We start from the raw sequence: 21,562 nt of genomic DNA on the forward strand, positions 1-21,562 counted from the left end.
GATGTTGTATTTTCATCTATTTCAAAACCCTCTATGTCAGTACTGTTTCTGATCAAATTAGCCCAAGGCTCCATTACTAAAGTGAATAATAGTGGAGAAAGTGGACATCCTTGTTTTGTACCTTTAAAATGGGTATTTTTGTGAAACATATGTTCCTACCTTAATATAAGCCAATGTTCCTTTGTATAAATGCTCAATTAGATTTACAAATGCATCTGAGAAGTTTGTGCACTTCAGTAAGATAAACAGATAGTCCCAACTTACTGAATCAAATGCTGAACTTATATCAAGACTAATAAGTGTTAAATCTTTCTTTTTCCTATTTGCAAAATCAATTAATGTTAAAGTTCTTCTTATATTATCAAAAGTATTTCTATTTACAATGAAGCCTGTCTGATCTATATCTATAATGCCGGGATGATTGTCTTCAATCTATCAGCAAAAATACTCATAAACATTTTATAATCAACATTAAGTAATGAGATGGGCCGATATGAAGTACATCTAGTTGGATCTTTATTAGGTTTTAAAATTGGCGAAATAAATGTATATTGCCAAGATGGGGGGGTTATTAACTCAGTTTGGGCCAAAATAAAAACCTTATGTATTAATGAATATGTACTTTTAGAAAGGATTTTATATATCTCTGGTATAATACCATCATTACCCGGTGCTTTGCTTGATTTAAGCTTATTTATTTGTGTAATAACCTCTGTATATGAAATACTTTTGTCCAATAGTTTAATCTGTTGTTTATTAAGCTTTTTATTCATGTTTGTGGTTATAAACACCTTTATTTTATCTTTGGGTTCCATGTTAATGTTATTATGGTTAATTTTGTGAAAGTGATTTCTAAATTCATCTAGTATTTCTGGTATACTAGAAACATTCTTCTTTTTCCTTAGAGAAAAGATTTCTTTGATATGGTTTTGTTTATTCAACCTTTTTGTTTTATTTTTAAGTCTATGTAAGTATTTGGGGCTTATTGAATAAGACAAAAACTTGTATTTCTCTAAAGTTATTTTAACTTTATGAGTTAAAATTTCTTTGTATTTCTCATTTAGTTTGTTTATTTCTTCAATAACTTTCTTGTCCATAATATTTTCTTTATTATTATGTTTATAAGAGTCTAATTTACTTTGAATATCTAACAATTCCTTATCCCAAGATTTCCTTTTATTATTATACCATCTGATACTTTGTCCATATAGATATGATTTTAAGGCATCCCAAACATAGACAATGGAGACTTCAGGAGTATTATTTATGTCTAAAAATGTTTTACTTCTGAAAGTATATATTCTTTATAGTCTTTTAGTTGAGTTAAGTATGCTGGTATCCTTTTGATCTGAACATTATGAGTATTTTTATCATGAATTCAAAAACAATTGAATTATGATCAGATATAGGACATGAAATGATTTTGGAATTAATTAAATCTGTTGCCATCTGGTTAGAAATAAAGACCCTATCTATTTTTTAATAAGTTTTGTATCTGTTAGAAAAAAAGGTGCATGGTAATGATTTTGAATCTATCTGATTATTAATATCATTCAAATGATAAGAATTAGCAAAATCATTTAAATGTTTTGCATTAGATGTAATTCTTCTTTTTCCTATAGTGGTAGTATCACTTTCATGTAGTATACAATTAAAGTCACCAGCTAAAATAATATCTCCTATAGAGAATCATATGATCTTATCAAGATGATGTTTCACTGTATTAATACCAATTCCAGGTATCCAATATACATTAATTAAAGTGCAAGTCTTCCCATTAATTTGTATTGTAACCATACATAACATTCCTTTGTCATCCTGATAAGACTTAATGGTTTTAGGAATGGGCATACTTTTATTCCATAAAATAGCCACTCCTCTTTTTTTCTGAGTGTGCTCTGAACTAACCAATACTGTATATTTGTTTGTGGCTAGTTTATCAATATATTTTTTCAAGAGATGGGTTTCTTGCAGGAAGACTAAGTTGGCCTTATGTAAATTAATGTATCTTATTAGGCTTGCCCTTTTACATGGATTATTCAATCCATTAATGTTTAAAGAAATTCCTTTTAAAGATGTCATTTGGCATTTTTAAAACTTAAGAATCTTATGATCAAAATAACAAATAACAACATAAGTAATGTTACATCTCCTCCTTTAGGTGTACCTTTAAATATAGCTGTATTTATTGAATCTCTTATGGGATTTTGTATAGGATTCAATTTTGTTTGTAGTGACAATGAGTGTACAAAATATATTGTGGATGTCAAAACTATATACATATAACAATGAACAAGTGAAAATAATGTAAGGATTAAACCTTGCATCCAGCCTGGAGTTAAAAACTCCAACTTAGAGTAGTATTTACCACTCAAGTTAACCCCCTACCCTAAGCAGCAGTACCTCAGCTACCACCTTATCAATTTAATACTGGTTATATTTAACTTAAATTAACAGCTTTCAATTCAATTATCTAGCAAGACAAGACTACACATTTGATAAAACAGCATCATATAAACTAAAATAAACTTTTTTTTTTTTTTTTGTTAAACTATTCATGCTACTATATACATCTATGTAATATAATACACTTGTATTCAAATAGCATTCAAATAATCTTGATATTAGGAACCAAGAGGAGAGAGAGAAATAAAAGACATGAAAGAGGGAGAGAGAGTGAAAGAAAGAGAGAGAAGAAAAAAAAAAAAAAAGGAAGGCATATTTACATATTAATTTATTCAAAGTATGTAAAAATAAGTTCTAACATTCATTTAAATCAAAAACTTTGGCTAATATGGTTCAGACATTACATATATTAAGATGCATCTATTTTCTGTCATGTAAATGCAGTCAACAGCTTCCAAAAAACCTTGAATTGCTTGTATATGAGCATTTTACTCATACTCATTATTGTCAATAGAATAAAATATTATATTTATAGAAATTGTTATAAATCATACTGCATAGTTATGCAAATTCTCAGAAACACTTGCATTATTGTAAAAAGCCATCTGTATTTTGTATGTCTATACTACTGCTTTAAAATATATCACATGACAATTTCTTCCAGAATAGAGTTATAAAGTTATTTATGCTTGTCAATCAGATGAATTAAATGAGTTATAGTAATGTATATGTTTGGAACATAAGTTTTTAACACAGATTAGTATGCTGCAGTCAAGTAGATTTTCAAAAACACTTGAATAAATGTTTCATTTTCTATGCCTTCTAAAATAAGACATTTACTTACTACAAGAAACTGCATAATTTAAAATCATTATAACTGACATATTTTATGAATTATAACATAGATATTTAAGTAATTATATAAAATAACTCACATTTAAATGTTAAAGAGTTCATTTTCCTTCACATAGTCGCATTTGCATCAGTTCTACTTCCTGGTAGAGTGTTCTTCCTGAATCTGTGACGTGTCAGTGTGATATCTGGGTCAAAGGTCATATTGACTGCTTTCAGCTTCTCTGTGAGAATTCTGAGAGTTGAAGCTTTTAAAACAACTCAAGGACACTGTTCATGAGGTAGCCCACATCCCAGATTGTCTCCCTTAACATTTTGGCGGGAAACTTGTTAAAAACTAGTGACAAACATTCATTTAGCAGTGTAAATGCATCTAAACATGACAAAAACTTCTCGATGTATTTTACAGGTTATTACAGCCTCTATGTAAGTGAAATTAAGCCCAAAGTTATTAATAAGTAATAAAACTCAATATTTTTGTCCCAACTCAATTTATATGCAAATCTTATTATTTACTGTGTCTATATGATCAAAAGCATTTCTATATATTAATATGAAAAAAAATAAAGAGAAAGAATAAAGAAAAGAAAAAGAGAGTATAAAATAAAAGAGTGTAAAGCAGAAATAAAAAATGTAAGAGAAAGCTATAAGAAGTATATACAATGGAATATTACTTACTGTTTATATTAATAGAGTTAAAAATAAAACATATTATTTACTATTATTTAGTTCTAATTATTATTAGTTAAAGCATGACAGATTATTTACAAACAAGCATAAGCAGTATAATCAAGAAAGTATAATTAGGAATAGCATTTGAAGAACATATACACTTTTTACAAGGAATAAATATGTTATTATTCTATTAATCATATTTTCATTACTCTTCTCTCCCTGCCCTCCCCCACCCTTTACCCACTACATGATCTAAATAGAATGTCATTGTTTAAACAAAGAAAAGAAGAAAAGGAGAAAAAAAAAGAGAAAAAAATGTATCAAATTACTGACCTTACTTCTCTTTTTCAGAAAGAGAAACAAATTGAATAATAGCTTGTTATTAGTTCCTCAGATATTTTGACTGGTTATGAAACAAAACATTTCTTTGCACACAGAGAATAACTTTGATTAAATCTTTTTCAGAATATTTGTGGCTTTCTGGAAATGCAGGAACTATATTTAAAAAGATTAATAATGAAGTAAAATGATGAGAGAGAAAAAAAAAAAACATAGAACAAATCATTTGTTTTTTAGTCTCTTCTTCTTCTCTGAAGTCTTCCACGAAGTTTCAGTTGCCAGTCTCTTTAATGAAGGACTAGCCCATTCCATTTCCTCTATTTTATCCAAAATCTTATTTTTTTTGATAAACAGTAAAGCAGAGTTCTAAGTCATCAAAAATTTTAGGACCATCAGGAAGGAAGATTTTTAGCTTGGCAGGAAACAGAAGGTATGTTTTAAACTGTGCTGTTTTAAGCTCCCTTATTAGTGGCAGAAAAACTTTTCTTTTAGCTATTACCAAGGAAGAATAGTCATTGTCAAAACGCACAGTTGTCTCATTAATCTTAACAGGAGCTTTAGCCCAAGCAGATTTAAGAACCATCTCTTTATCAAAAGATGATAGAAATCTAACTATAACTGATCTAGGATAGTTTTTGTTAGAGTTAGTATTAGCTATAGATCTATGTGCTCTTTCGATACCAAAAGATAATGCTTCTGGTAAGTCTAAAGTTTTAGGGAGCCAAGTTGTTAAAAAAGAAGTACTATTGTTACCTTCAATATTTTCTGGCAGTCCAAAAATCCTAATGTTATTGCGCCTAGATCTATTTTCCAGGTCATCCAGCTTTGTTTGTAAATGTGTATTTTGTTTCAGCAGAAACTCAATGTTGATTTCCTCTTCTTGGATTCTATTTTCCATGTCATTCACAGCTTCTTCTATGCCTGTCATCTGGATCTTCTGTTGTTGCAGGTCTATATGTAACAAATCTATTTGTTTTGTAGTTTTTTCTATGAAGGTATCTATTTTAGTATCCATTTTATCCATCTTAGCAGTAAGTTGCTGGATTATAGTTATCAGAGACTGCAGTTCTTTCTTGATGCTGGAGTCCTGAGAATTTGTCTTACTGGAACTCATTTCAGACTGATAAACTGACAGGAAAATTTCCAAAGTGATTTCTGACAGGAATATTGTTAAAATTTCCTTTCTTTTTTAGATATAGTTCAAGAACTATATAAAACAAACATATTTAAAAAGAAAATTACTTCAAAAATTAATTTTTTAAGTAATTAATTCCTGTCAGTGTAATGAAATTGGTGGAGCTGAAGAAATCTGCTGCTATCCTGTGTTCATCCTTGGCCACGCCCCAAAGAAACTATTTTCTGACTATAAATATACATATATATTTAGATTTAAACACTTGCTTAATAGAGTTTACTTTGAAGAAATGGATAAGGAAAATATTTATGTGTTTAGATTACCTAATATTTAATATCGGTTTGTAATGTGGAATATGGTGTAAACATTTGGGGAACATTCAGGCAGAAATCAGAAAATGGTGGAGGGGTAGAAGGAAGGATTAGAAAACGCATAAATGGGATATGGATTATTGTGAAATACTGAACAGTCTGAATATATTGTCACTGGAAGAATGGATAATGTATGATGTTGGTGTTGATAAATAAGTTCAAACGCCTGAATTAAAAAAAGAAAGATAAAAGTGAAAGAAGAATGCAAATCTGGAAAGTGACAGGCAGTACATGTGAAATGGATATAAAGAAAACAAAAGTTATGAACTCAACCACTATGTTAGATCTTCATTATCCATGTCTGTACTCTTCCATACTGAAACAACTGGTCACTGTGAGTAGCATGGCACCAACAACATCTCTGTCAGAGCTTGTGCCCCACCCTTACTCCCACAATGCCTCAAGTCTCCTTCTGCAGACTGAGTTTGCCATATCTAGCAATTGAACGTGACTGCGATATCTGAATGACCTCTTAACAAAATAAGAAGAAAGAAAAACAAGGAGAGAACACTGATCCTAGCAAGACCTCAAGAGATGTCTATTATATCTGTCTGGAAAACAGAAAGGTAACAATTTTGAAGGGGGGGAGGAGGGAAGGTTTGTGGATATAGATAAAGAAGATCTAGTGTTATGGCACATACACAATTTTTGTATCTTATATTACTCAGGCTCTACATTTCTATACTGAAGGACAAAGTCTTTAGCTAAAACTTCAGAGTGACATCATGACAGAATAACATGGAGTATGGTGGCCATGAAGGAAGACCTGGAGACTTCAGCTTAAGGTGTCTTACAAAGGTATAACATACAGCATCCACTGATGAATGCCTAAAGAAAGCAGACAATGTGGCTACTGATTGAGTAGAATGAGGTCTAGATTTGTATAGAAGACTCTTACTACTGGAAGTATAGCAGAAGGAAATGCAGTCTGCCAAACATCCCCAAGGTGGTGCTACTTCACTGACTTTGTGGAAAGATTTAAGGTGTCCAAAGGAAACAAATAATTGGTCACCCTTACTTGAGCCTTTTGTCCTTTGCAAATAAAATGTCCACTGTCTGTGTACATCCAAATAATGCAAAATACATTTTCCCAGGTTTGAATATTAGGAGAATAATACAGGCAAGTTGATAGACTGGTTATTTTTTGTTTCTGAACCTACATTTAGCATAAATGATGGATATACATGTAAATAAATCTTGTCCTTATGGAACACCCAAATAAAGAGATCAACAAAAATGTGTCCGTAGTTTGAAAATTCATCTGATTGAAGCAACTGCAACAAGGAACAGTGTTTTCCAAGTGAATAATTTTAAGTTAGCAGAATTTACAGGTTCAAAAGGGAAGTAAGTTTCTAGAGAACAAAACTGAGATTCCGTGGAGGAAGAAGTTCTTTGATAAGAGGTCTCAGAAGAAAGGTGCCACACAAGAAGTCCCTGTAAACTTTCTGAAGGGTTGAAACCTTGGTTAAAAATGGAAATGGCTGACAAGTGAATCTTTGCCTTTATATTCAGGAACACTGATTAACAGTTCTCAAAAAAATATGAAATTCCATTTTCATGAGATGAAATCAAGGAACTCTACCAGTGATTTTTAAGTGTAATTTATAATCTTTATGATGATGATATTACAATGATCTAGTGCAACTATATATAGATAGATTCACATAATTAAAACACATTCTGTCTACACAACACTCAATACAGTAACCTGACAGTATTACAAGTAATAAATATAAGAAGAAATACTGGCTGCGGTGAATGATTGGTCTAGCATAAAATGTCAAATTCAATGAAAATCACACGTTTTCCCAATAGTCAGACTGCCCAAATTTGAGATTTACTGGTATTTTTCCTGGAAATGAGGAAAAACAGGGCCCCTGTCTATAGTATAGAAACTGAAGTCTCCATCAAAAAGGTTAGACAAGAGGTTATTATGGTTTCTGCATAGGACAGCAGTGGAGTAGGTTGCTTCTGCCTTGCTTCATTCCCTCAGATTTCACTTTTGGCAAGGCATATGTAAGCAGAGAGGTCTATTTAATTTTTGGCATATCCATCCTTTAAACCTTTGTAGCTCTTCTTTGGTGGCACAAACTTGTACACACCTTGAAGCTAGTAAAAAAAATACTGTTCACATCTTCTCACATACCATGAGTAACAAAAAGCCCAGGATCCAGGATTGACAATGTGTTAATTGATATGGAGGCACTGCCTAAAATGCTCTGTCTACTAATGACTGAAAAACAAAAAAATGAGTAAGCCATTACTGGAACAAATGTCAAGAATAGATTCAAAAATAAAAAATATAGAGGAGTCTGCAACCATGCATTCAAACTAGCTTATGCAAGTTTCCAAACAGAGACCTAACTTGGTGGAAAGTTATTTGGAGTACACTGAAGCAAAGTTGAAGGAGCTTAAGGACTGCAGCAAGAGAAGGAAAAACTTGCAGTACTTCAGTATTTTGGAGAATGAAACAGATAGTGACTGTTTCCATTGCATAAAACAGAACCTTGCAGAATGGCCAGGTATCACAGCTGAGGAGTTATTGCTAGAACTGATGCACCGTATTTATCTTCCCCATGACTTAGGCTAAAACAATTCCCCAATGTTACTGTATTTTCCAACATATAAATTAAAAGACAGAATGTTAACTTTCTTTTGATCACTGGAGAGGGCAACTCATATAAAAATCAAAAGGTTTATGTAGACAATCACTATGCCCCTGGAACCATAGCCAGAACAGCAGCATTCCAACCAGCCATTACACTTTACCAGCTTAATAAATGGAAATTTCAAATTTTGTATGTGGTGGAGCACCAGGTTTGGCTATCAGGAAGTCCACATGTTTCATTCTACAGATGAAGCAAATACCAGATGTGCCTGTGATGCTTTGCTCTTTGCTCTTGCAATACTTCCCTTAGCCTCTTTGTTAGCCAACCAGTATTCCTACAAAAATGTAGCTAGGTAAAGAGCTGCATATTAAGACAACGGGAATTTCAGACAAAATCTCACAGACTGAGATAGTGACTCACAGCTTGCAAGTTCCACTAGCAATATCCACTAGTTTTATTAATAGTATGAAACAGTTATAAGTTGTTTAGTGCCAGTATATTTCTAACACAGTCCTGAGAATATTGCAAAATGGGTGTTTTTCAAATAAGCAAGCATCCACAAAAACAATGAAGATCACATAGTTAAACATTCAAACTGGATTAAAAAAAACAATAATTAAAACATGAGTCAAATACTGACTGCCACACTTGGATAAGAAAGTAAAGAAAAACAAGTCCAAGTGACAGAGGCTCACAAAATACAAGCAATCTCTGAATAAAAGGACCTGGATTTGGTTTTGGGCTAAGTATACCAAATATATAAAAATATTAAAAGCAGATGCAGAGGGGTACTGCTGCCACTTTTATACTATTAATGAGATATGTGTTAGAACATTGTGTAGCAATTCAAATTCCCCTTAAATCAATACAGCCGAATGTGGCACAAAAGTATTTCCCAAACCATCTCAACATACTTTGTGCATACACAGCAAAAAATAGATTATTATGTATGAATTATGTTGAATAAAGTATAATTAAGAAAGAGCTATCTAAACCTAAAAAGCAATAACTATGATTCAGAAATCAGGCCTAGAATAGGAATAGTCATCTAAATTAGGTAGGCCACATGATGCCAGTTTAAAAAGTAAACATAAAGCATTAGCTAAGTGTGATAGACTTTTACACATAGATTGCAAATGCTACAAAATATATTGCCAGTGGGTATAAAATAGAGTACTAAATCAAATGACTTTAGACATTAATTCAGCAAATACATGGATATCAAATATAATCTACTTGTATTGCTAATGAATCATTAGCTGGCTATGTAATCTTTAGGTCAAGAACACAGCTAAGAAGCATTCCTAGCAGAACAGATGCTACCAGAGTGCATCAATATCTAGAAGAATCTACTTGTATTACTATGGATCATTGGCTGGCTATGTAACCTGTACATCAAGAACACAGCTATGAAGCATTCCTTACAAAACAGATGCAAATTAGCCATTTTACAAACAATGGCTTGGTATATAAACATACAATAGCAACTGCCTTGAGTTAATTAAACTGATGAGTTTAAATGATAACTATTTTCTTTCACTTTATCATGCAGTGAGGATAACCAGAAAAATAAACAAGTCTTCAACATAGAAATACCAAAAAGTTTAACTTGGTACCTACAGTGGTTTCGCTGTTCAAATTCCTAAGAAAATTTTGTGTTGTTGCAGTCTTAGAAGTACCAGATTCTCCAACAAGAACAACCGGGCGCTTAATTTTTACCATCTGCTCCAACAACCAGTTAGTGCGCGTGGTATCTACTGTGGGAACTAGAAGGCAATTAAAATATAATTTTAACTTGTCAAATGATGCATGTCTTTATTTATCTCAACTGCTTACAAATATTTAGACAAACATATGGTAATCAAATCCACATTAATAAGAATTATCTTGTACATAACACACTGACAATGAAAAAAACAGACTTATGCTACATAAAAAAATTAGTATACACATTCATGTACTAAAAATAAAACAAATACATTTCACATAGTCATAAAATTATTTTATGGCCATACTCTATATCCAACATCTGACCTTAGCAATATCTTTCCAAAAAACTTTTTGATCATCTTCATGATATCCAAAATTATACAAAAGTGAATTCCAGCAGTTTGTTACAGATATTTGCATGTATGAGTTTCAGACATATTTTTTTTCTCATTCCTGATTAGGATACAGACAGGGCTTTTGAGTCATAGTGATGTTCAGAATATTAATATATTCCAAATAGATAGTAGCAATAGTAGTAAAGGGGCTTACAATTAAAGTTACTTAAGTTTACTGCACTGTGGTAGCTACAATGTTACATAAAGCATAACGGAAGTAAATACGCCACAAATGTACAGCTGGAAATAATAAATACATTTCTTGTGTTATTTGTGGTTTTCATCCACCAAGTAAATTTTGTCATCCTCTGACAGGTGATTGAAAGGGGGCATGTTTCCATACCATGAGGTGCAATGTCTCCAGAGGGGATTATATAAGAAGCCGGAATGGAGATTGCACAACTGCCAACATAGTGAAGTATACAGAGTTTTACATTTTACAAAAATATCATTTCAGTGCTTAGAGGATGGTCAGTGGAAGGTGACTAGTGTCTTGTAATGGCAGTCTCAGAAAAAGAGGGTGAGTGCTACATTTTCCCACTTTTTTCTGAATTTGTGCAATCTTAGAATTAGTGAATATATATAAATATATATATGTATATATATATATATATATATATATATATATATATATATATTATTCAGGGATGTGGGAGCTTGCCTTCTTGTTATGGGGCACAGGAGACAGCCACCCTGCAAAAAATTGTGCTTATGTTTTACAACTTTAGAAATGTCACTATTTTTGAGCAGCAACCCCTCCCCATCACAGGTTTCAGATGTTTTGGTTTCAAATAATCATGTGTCAATTAAACAAGGCATAATTATTCATACCAAACCCCCTTACAGAGTTTTTCACCAGTTATTTTGAAGTAAAGTGACATTAAAGAACTGATGATTACAAAACTACTGAGTGACCTCCTCTCTATGCTTGTTCCAGCGATCTTTGAATCACTCTACTGCTCTAGAATCTGCTATTGCCTCTAGAAAACAGGCTCCTACCATCTTCTGTGTAGAGTTGTATGAACTACTTACTGTAACAATAAATGGTTGACTTCCTTTCTTTTTAGCAAGTCCTTACCTTTATCACTCCTTGCTCTAAGATTCCAGAAACTCAGAATCTAAGCAGTAGCTTACTCTTGGCTCCAGTGAATGTACATTAGAATTTACAGCTGTTCTGTAGTTCTTTGAATACAGCTGTTTTCCACAGAAATCCACATACTGTTTCTTTCCTAACTATTCTAGAAAATGACAGAGTATATTTAGTGTTTGCTTGTACATTGTGGGCCTCGCTTGCAGTTTCTATGGTGGGCATAATGCAAATGAATGCAATTCAAAATGATCTTTTGAAACAGAAAAGTGCAAATGAAATAGATCATTGATACACTTCATAGTAACAATTAGTACAAGACAAATACAATGTATTTATTATTAGTATTAATGAGGATACATGTTTTAATGCATGAACTTGAAACCCAAGTTAACACCATTTTTTCCACATTAACAACCTTCATCATTTTTATATCCAACATGGCAATGTTAAATACTGCTTTCCAAAATAATTTTGAAATGTTATATCCTGCTCCCTATGACCACAAAGAAAATGTCACATCTTCACTCAATAACGTATATTTCCTGTCTCAGTAAAACTTAACATACATTGAATAAGCACTGCTACTTTTACTGTACATTACATAAAAAACAAGAAAATAAATAAACATTACATTATAGCTTTTCATTAGTTCAGAGGGTCTACATAATTTATTACACATCCCACACTAGGTATCACAAAACAGAGCATATTTTCATAGAAAAGCATTATGACATTTTCCTGTATACAGTGAACCATGCTGTATCATGCTTCCATACCACTATAAAGTGCAAAGCAAAATATGTCTTTCCTGTCACAGTGCATCAATTTGGTTTTTAATGCAACACCAAATACCGCTTCACAGAAGAAATATTTTTTCCCCTTCACTTTCTTTTTGAATATGTGCTACGTTCACTTTGTATTGAGCAAACACAGCTATGGCACAGCTTTCTATTAGTGCAGTTTATTTAACACGCTGCTATGCTTTGTGTTGCATGGCAGAAACATCCAAAAAGTAAATTATGTACTTATTTGAATGTTAGATTTCTCTAGACTCTGCCAGGAGAATGGAACAGCAGGATGCTAGAACAGCAAGACTGATGCCTTTGATCCCACTAGTAATGATGGCAATGAACTCCTCACAACCCATAATCTTCTGCTCCTGCTGCCTTCCACAAATTGAGAATGCAAACATTAAGCAAACAGGTACATGTAACTAGAGGGCCAAAGAAAGGAAATTTAGAAATGGTCCACTCATAGATCCCACAAAAATGACAATCTGGAGGAGGAAGAAGGGTGGCTTGTTCCATTGTCAGGACAGAAATTAAGGGAAACTAATGTTCTGATAAGCACAGAACTTGCGAAATTTTCAGGTATTGTCCAGACACTGGAATAGCAGAACAGAGTCCCCAGCAAACAAGGGTGGCCTAGCACAACAAGCTGCTCCAAAGGAAGCACTAATTTTAAAAATTGAATTGAGACTGTAATCTTTAACAAGGATATACAGAGAAGACCAGGTAGCTGCTGCTGTAATCTTATCAAGTGGAAGGTAACACAGGAAAGCCATGGACTTAGCTTGAGCGCTAATGGAGTGAGCCTTTGGTGGAACAGAAAGCTGCCTGTCTACTGAAGATTAACAGAATGAAATCCAATCTGAACTCCATTTCATCAATGCAGCCTTGGTAATCTTTTTACCCAACCTATGGTCTAAAAAGGGGACAAAACAGCTGCACATCTTTCTTGAAGCCCTTAGTGCAATGCAAGTAAAACCTTAGTTATCTACGAACATCCAAGCAATGCAACAGTTACTCTCCTTTATTGGTATATTTTGGAAAAAATACTGGTAACTGGATACACTGACTTAAATTATCCTGGGTAACTACTTTGGGCATAAAGGTTACTTTTATTAATGCTTAGTGAAAGTGAGTATAGATAACCAAGTTTCCACCTGTAGAATACTTCTAAAGTCCATCTCTTACCACAAAGCTATAGCAGAAGCCATAGCCCTTGAAAAGTGTGCTTTAATCTTAGTGAGAAGGGTTGTTCTGTGATTAAAATACCAAAATTGTCATTCTGAGGCATGGGATAACCAATTGGAAATAATCGGCTTTGACATACAGAAGAGCTAACTAGAATTTCTAAGTCCTTTCTATTTTTTTTTTTTACTGTATTGTCCAAGTTGTCTGTGTACATCTACAGTATGCAAGATTTTCTCTCTTTTATTTTTTGGTTGAGAAAAGAGGATAGGGAGATGAATAAATGGATTTAGAGTGAATTCTGATACCACTTTTGTAATGAAGTAAAAAGGCTGGTTCTTAAGGATAACCTAGCCTTAGGAAAAGTAAGGTAAGGCTGAATCACCACAACAGCCTCTAACTCAAACATTCTCTTAGTCAAAGTCAGAGAAGTGAGTAAGAGTGTTTTACATGTCAGGGACTTTAACTCAGCCATATGAGTTCGTTCAAATGGAAGAAGTGTAAGTTTTATAGTGTAAAGATCCCAAGGAGGAATCATCTGTTTTTTTAATGTGGGTGCATGTGGAGTACCCCTTTTAAAAACAGTTTTACTAGAGATAAAGAAGAAAGGGTGAGCTAAACGAAGAAAAGCAGAAATTGCTGGAAGATGAATTTTGATACATAATAAAGTTTAGATTTTAGCGAGTCACACAGTTAATTGAGAACAAAAGGAGCTTTTGTCTTTAAAGGGTTGTTGTTCTGTTTATGGCACCAACTAGAAAATCTCTTCTATTTGTCAATTAAAATTTTCTAGTAGCAGGTTTCTTAGCCTCCTTTAGTACATGCAACACATCCTCAGAAGACATGTGCCTGAGTGGAATTAAAATCCTATTATCCAGGCTGTCAGGTGAAGAACGTCTAGGTTGGGATTAATCAGTGACCAATTTTTCTCCTCAGTAATTATATTCATCCTTTGGGGAAGTTTATGATAATTGCCCTTGGCCATTTTCATGAGAAGGGAGAACCACGATTGTCTGGGCTAAAAAGGAGTTACCAATATTATGTTTGGAGAATCCTTTTGAAACTTTAACAGAACTCTGGTTATCACAGGAAATGAGGGATGGCATAAAGGGGTATTCTTGTCCATGGGAAATACAAGGCATCTGTTTTCCATGCTTTTCTGCAGGAGGCCTAGAACAGGATTTTTTCAACTGCCTGTTGTGAATGGAGACAAACAGATCTACCTGGGGGAGTTCCTCACAAGTAATCTCCTGAAAGATGCCTGTGTATAATATCCATTTATGGAAGTTTGTTCTGGTTTTGCTCAGAGAGTTTGCTACAGTATTCTACTCCGATGAACATTAAGCAGCCTAGAGGGGCTGTGCTGTACTGGAAGTTCTAAGGGTATCATGGCTATTCTGTATAGTGGGTACAATCTAGTTTCCCCTTGTTTGTTTATGTACAACATGACAGCAGTGGAGTCTGTGATTTCATTAAGAAGTCAGAGTCCATAAATGGTTCATAGATTTGAAGGCATTTATCAATGCCATCGGCTCTTTGATGTTTATGTGTTTCCTTTGGAAATGAGGTTCATAGATTTGAAGGCATTTATCAGTGCCATCAGCTCTTTGATGTTTATGTGTTTCCTTTTGAAATGATGATTCCAAAGCCATCATACTTTGACTTTCTTGGATACAATACCTCACACAAAGTCTGAGGCATCCATAGTTACAGCCTGGGGAGGGGCTGAAGGGGAGATTGGAAGATAAAGTTCAGGCTAAATTGATCTTTCTATTAGTGAGGTTGCTTTTTGACAACATTCAGTACAAGAATTTGGAAAGGCAGAGGGTGTTGGTGCTGGGTCCAGACTGATTCAAGAAATTGTTGAATTTTCCTTATGTATAATCCAGTTGGAGGAATCATGAAAATTGCAGAACCCTTTTATCCTAATATTCTGAGGAATTCCTTTGCTGATGTCAAGAGCTTGAAGAGAAAAAAATAAAGGAATTGCTCTTTATAAAATATTACTTTCTCCCAAGGCAGGTATACCATCATTTGTGAGGTGTCTACCAGGTATCTTAGAGAAGTTATCCAATGTGTAGGAATGAAAGATGACTTTTACAAATAAAGTTGAAAACCTAAAATATGAAATGGATATCTGACAAACACTACAGACTCATGATGGTTTTAAATACAGTCTGCTAAATGAAGGCAATCATCCAAGTAAGAAAAATATGGATGCCTTGTAATCTGGGAAAAAGAAATCTGGTGCTAGACACTTTCTGAACATCACTGGTGCGATGGAGAAACCAAAAGGCAAAGAAGAAAACTGAAAATGTAAACTGGAAAGAGAAAACCTTAAAAAGCATCAGACTTTTCTGAGAATGAAACAGAGTACAAAGGATTAGCCCAGATAATCACTTTAGCTATCAAATCTAGCAGACTCTCTATCTGATACCCTCCCTGTGGGAGGAATAAAGATGTCTTTGCTGAAGTCTCAAGCAGTTTATTCAGTTTGAATGACTTTGAGCTGGAGAATCAGTCTGAAGTGATGGAATCACTCTGAATAAATCTTTAGCACGGAGAACCATTCCTCTTTTGTTTCCTTGGAAGTAAGAGTAGGGAGAATGGTGAGATGTTGTAACCTTTGGGACTTTTTCCTTGTAGTCTCAAAATAAAATGTATGGTCAGACATCTAGTCTTCTTCCCAGGTGTTAGGCACCTTGTCATTAACAATTATCTGCAAGACATCTACAGTTCCTTTGAATAAATCAAGCGTGGTTCTCTCTTGCATACACTGGATGTACATTCAGCTTTTGAGGAAGCTGCAGACTCCCAACCCTCAGTTGGCTTTCTGAGAAGCTACATCAGTAGGACTGGAAGCAGCCACCAAACAGCCTGCAGGTTCCCAACACTGTTACAGCAAAGTCATCCACTGAGAGTTGGGAAAGACAATGTTATGTTGGAGAAGGCATTGAAGAACACTCTCTAACTACTTTCATTTTCTTGATGATTGGGGGGAGCATCCAAAGCACCAGTGACAGACTCCACAGAGGGACATGTAAGGGCTTTAAAAGCCAAAGGTTTTCTACAAAGACCTCTAAGGAACTAAGCTAGCTCTTAAGGGTCTTAGGTTTGAAGGATAAACAAATGCAGCATGACCAGATATTGCATTCCTTACCTGCACAGAAAGGGCAGGCCACCTGGGAGTCTCTATGATATTTTATATTCACACAATCACTTCGCCTTTCTCTTAGACATAATCCAAAAACAGTACTTTTCACAGAAAAAAGGCAGAAAAGTCCTCAGTGGGGTACTTATCTGCCTAATTTCTCATCACTAGTCAATTGCCAAACCACAGAAGATAACAGTGAAGAGAGAGTCTTGCTGGTAGCTTCAACAGCAAGAAAGTTTTGAATTTGACACTTGCATGTGTACTTTGATATCAGCATGCTGTTGAGCCTTCTTGGAAGCAGAAGCTCACGGAAGATGCCCTGAAGCTTTGGATACTGACTAGACATCCCACTCTTGGCAGGATATTCCCAAACTGTTTGGCTATTTCAACAGTGATCTAATTAATGATGAACTTCTTACAGAAACAGAACATAAAATAAAATCTTAACCTTTATGCCATCCACCCATCCTTCCTTCACATGGCAGCGAAACCACACTTACATTATTCAGTTCATTACTTATCACTGGCATAGTTTGCCAAATTTAAACATTCAAGTATCATTCCACTTCCTAAACGTAGTTATTTGTCCACTCTTGAAGACTACAAGCAGATCTCAAATCTGTGCTCAGTCACTAAAATCTTTGAAAAAATAATTTATGATCAGCTATTAGAATTCATCAAAAAGAATGGCCTCCTTTCTGATTCACCACACTAGTTTTGTTCAGGTCGCAACACATACTCAGCTATAAACTCAGTGATACACAATATATACTCAAACATGGAAAAAGGCTGGGTTACTGTCAGTTTTCTTACAGATCTAAAGAGATTCTGAGACTACAGACAATATCCTTCTCCATAAACACAGCCACCTGGGATTTACAGTAGGCACCTAGAATGGAAGAGAGTTACCTAACTGACAGAACGTTCATAATCCAGTCAGGAGAGTACCTCTCAGACTTAGGCATTTTCACATCTAGAGTTGCACAAAGATCAGGACTAGGTGCAGTACTGTTCTGTCTCCTCATTTATATTACCACTGCTCTATCATCCTCATCCCTAACACTGTTTGTATACCTATATCAAGCCACACAACCAAAAGCAACTGTAATAAAACTGCAGTCAGACTTCAATCAACTATGGCAGTTGGCAGAAACCAATACATTTTCACCAAATTCCCCTATAATAGCCTACATGTTTTTGGTACTAATCAAAATTAAAACACAATGAGTTCGCCACCATCACCACAGACAGCAAGAACAGTAAAATTAATCAATTCCATCCACAAATGTACTTATGACAGTGAAGAGATCCCTCATTATCATTTAAGTAATACACAGAATTTATGGTGGAAAAAGTAGCACCCCAGCTCAAGTCATGTTACACTATATTTAACCTCCTTACAATGATCTGAAGAAGATCATTCATCAACAATGTCCTGATTCCCAAACTGGAATATGGACTACCTACCACAGCCTTAAACTTAAAACAAAATACACATCAATCAACAAAATGTGCCACTTCGTCACACTCTTGCACCATCAATTAGAATACCACTGCACTACTCTAAGTATAACACATTTGCTATTCATTCGATCCCAAGCTTCTCTTCTGCTATCTTTCTTGTCTTTCGAACATATTCACAAAAGCTACTCCTCGCTGATTAGCTGGCAAATCAGTCCCTTACAGCATAATCTCTAGGATTGAAGGTTTTATTGTACTACCAGACCTCAGTTCATCCCAGCACTGAGTGAAATAATTTTCTGGAAAACCACATGCTAAGGCCAGAATAATTTACAAAAAGATACATAATCAGACCAATTATGCCCAAGTTGGATAAAAGTTATCTTCTTATCTCAGAGTGATGTATGCCTGCGACTGCTAAGATGATAATGGATGACATCTGCAATTTCACAAACACTACCTTCAAACTTAAATTAGTAACACAAAATTCTACAAAGAAACTTGCTTTACTTATTTATTTAACTTATTTATATTTGTTTACCAGGGTAGTGCACTGATCAATACTGACCAATTTCAGGCAGGCTCAGCCTGAAACCTTGAACTACTTAAATCTACTGGTATATCTCACTTCCGTTAAACATTTTTCATTTGATTATTTGTGTACATAATGCAAACATCCATGCTTAGTGTTTGAAGAACTATATACTAACATCTGCTTCTGCTTACAAAGTAACATCTCACCCACTTACTTTTTGGAAATATGTTGAATTTGTAAGTATTTTTTATTATGATGACATTTTAGAAGTAAGTAAGTCTTAGCCTGAGTCCGTGTACGAGTAATAGTCATTTTCATTTATTGTTTGCCTCATATTCATTTCAATGGTAACTAAACTGACTGTATTGTCAATGACCCCACTGATGTATGACATGGGTCCTTGGACCAGCCTACCTATCTTGTTATCAAATAAATAAAATAAAAACACAAAATTTGCATCCAAATCAAATGAACTACCATAAAACAAAACAAAAAAGAGGAGAAAGTACAGTTGCATAAGTTTCACTTACATGTAACAACAGATGTTTGTAGAACACTCCACCTTAGTGGCACATGGGTAATTGTGTTCTGCTAACTTCCCTCTGGCAGTCTGTCAAAGCTTAGCACTCCTCCCAATGCCTGTATGTGAGGATGAAGGACCAATCACCTGGTGGTACCAGGGCAGCCCTTCGCACGCACAGAAAGGACCCTTTCAGTTTTCTAGGATCCAACAAGCTTTGTGAACACCTATTGTTCCAAGAACAAAAAAATGCAGAGCCAGCAGAAACAGTGACAGAAATTTTATAAGAAATAAAAAATCACAGCATATTGTATTTACAACAAACCGGTTTCGGCTTGCATAGCACAGCCTTCCTCAGTGTACAAAAAGTAAATACAAAGAACAATAGCTGAATATATAATGATAGCAACAATCCCATTGGTTACTCTTCACAAATGTTCATTGAGTCCTGGTGGGAACAATGCACCTAATCTGATTATCCATTTCCTTTCTTTTGCATTAAGAATAGAGTGCCACTGGGATTTGTTGGCCCTATTGCCAAAAATCATGTCAATAATAATGAAATTAAATTTACTGGTTGGGTGCACCATGGTATGTTTGTACAAGGCATTATATATCTTTTTTGTTTGATATTGCTTTGATGTTCAGAAATTCTAATTCTGAGGGGTCGGGATGTTTGTCCAACATAAAAAGCACCGCAACTGCATGAAGCTAAATAAATTATCCAATCGCTGGAGCAGTTGGAAAAAAATTTTAAATCAAAAACCATAGAACAGTTACGTGTAGAAAATTGTTTGGACTTATGTATGTATTTGCAATTATTGCAATGTCCACAAGGAACACAACCCTGTAAGGGCTCCCCTGTCAATGTTGTTTGTATCAATTCTGATGATAAGTTGTCTTTGTGTTTGTAATGATTGAAAAAGGCATTTAAATTCTTCCCTTTTCTGTAAGAAAAGAGACAACCAAATGCCACACATACAACAAAAAAGGTTGCTGAACCAAAACATAACAGCAATTCCAACAATCAACTATATACACCCAATAAAAGGGTGGTGGTGGGCGGGTACTGCCACTAATGCAGTGCAAACATCAAGTAAGTGAAACTTATGCAACTGTACTGTTTTCAACAAACACACTGCCTTGCTTGCATACGGGTAGATTTCCAAATCTTAGTGTGGAAGGAGGAAGGATAAGGGTTCAGAAAATCCTGGAAAATAGTCATTGATAAGCCTACTCTGGATCTAGAAAAAGCATCCAGTTTGTAGTGCTCTGTGAAGGTAAGGATGGAGGATCAAGTTGTTGTCTCTAGAATACTTCTAGGGTCCAGTTCTTTCCAATATGCCACTGAAGAGGAAAAGGCCCTGTGGAATGCACCTTTACTTTGCCTGCATTCACCTTGCCATGGTTTATGCAAGAAAGAACAATACCAGAGGACAACTAATGTGCAATGTTGTCTCTAGAATACTTCTAGGGTCCAGTTCTTTCCAATATGCCACTGAAGAGGAAAAGGCCCTGTGGAATGCACCTTTACTTTGCCTGCATTCACCTTGCCATGGTTTATGCAAGAAAGAACAATACCAGAGGACAACTAATGTGCAATGAATTGCTTAGACACAGGTTGACCTTTCTTTGCACCAGAAAAGGTAGTGAAAAGCCTCTCAGCCTTCCTAAAGGGCTTTGTTCTGTCAAGGTAGTACCTGAACTGCCTATTCACATCCAAGGTATGAAAGTATCCTCTCTCCCTTATTCTTAGGTTCTACAAAGAACACATGGAGATGAATAAACTGACTGAGAGTGAATTCTGAAAACAGTTTTGACAGAAAAGAAGGATTAGTGCATAACACAACCATATCCCTGTGGACAATCGGGTAAGGTTGCCCCACCATAAGAGTCTGCAGCTCAGAAACTCACCTTGCAAATGATAGAGCAAAAAGCAAAAAGATTTGAAACCAGTGTGAGCTCCCACTTCAAAAGGTGGTAAGGTCAATTTTTCAAGAACATAATTTAGGTCCAAAGAAGGAGGAATTTGCTTGCAAGAGGGTCTCATATGCAACACTCCTTTCATGAACTGTTTAAGCAAAAGAGAAGAAGGAACAGGAGGGTCCACTGGCAGACAAGCAGAAATGGCTGATTAATGCTCCTTCTTGGATACATATGATAAGACATCCTGAGGTAGATCCACAAATATTTCATGAGTAGAGGGATATTAACTCAAAGGACCCTCTGTTCCTATTTAGGCACCACTAAGAGAACAACAAACACCAGCATAATACTGGAGCAGCGTAATCCAAACACTAAAAAAAAAAACACAGATGCCACCAAAGAAGAATAAAA

At 34.7% G+C, this 21,562-nt stretch overlaps 1 protein-coding gene across 1 annotated transcript in view; it reads right to left on the reverse strand.

Moving 5' to 3' along the window:
* DNAH10 (dynein axonemal heavy chain 10) overlaps positions 1 to 21,562 on the reverse strand; it is a 5,879,077-nt gene that overhangs the window by 2,225,512 nt on the left and 3,632,003 nt on the right. The window contains exon 46 of the mRNA XM_044069759.1: positions 10,008 to 10,153. Coding sequence (XP_043925694.1) covers positions 10,008 to 10,153 — 146 coding nt within the window. The remainder of the gene's footprint in view (positions 1 to 10,007; positions 10,154 to 21,562) is intronic.

The sequence above is a fragment of the Protopterus annectens genome, chromosome 4.part0 (assembly GCF_019279795.1).
Source record: "Protopterus annectens isolate FY-2018-M chromosome 4.part0, PAN1.0, whole genome shotgun sequence".
NCBI lineage: Eukaryota > Metazoa > Chordata > Ceratodontiformes > Protopteridae > Protopterus > Protopterus annectens.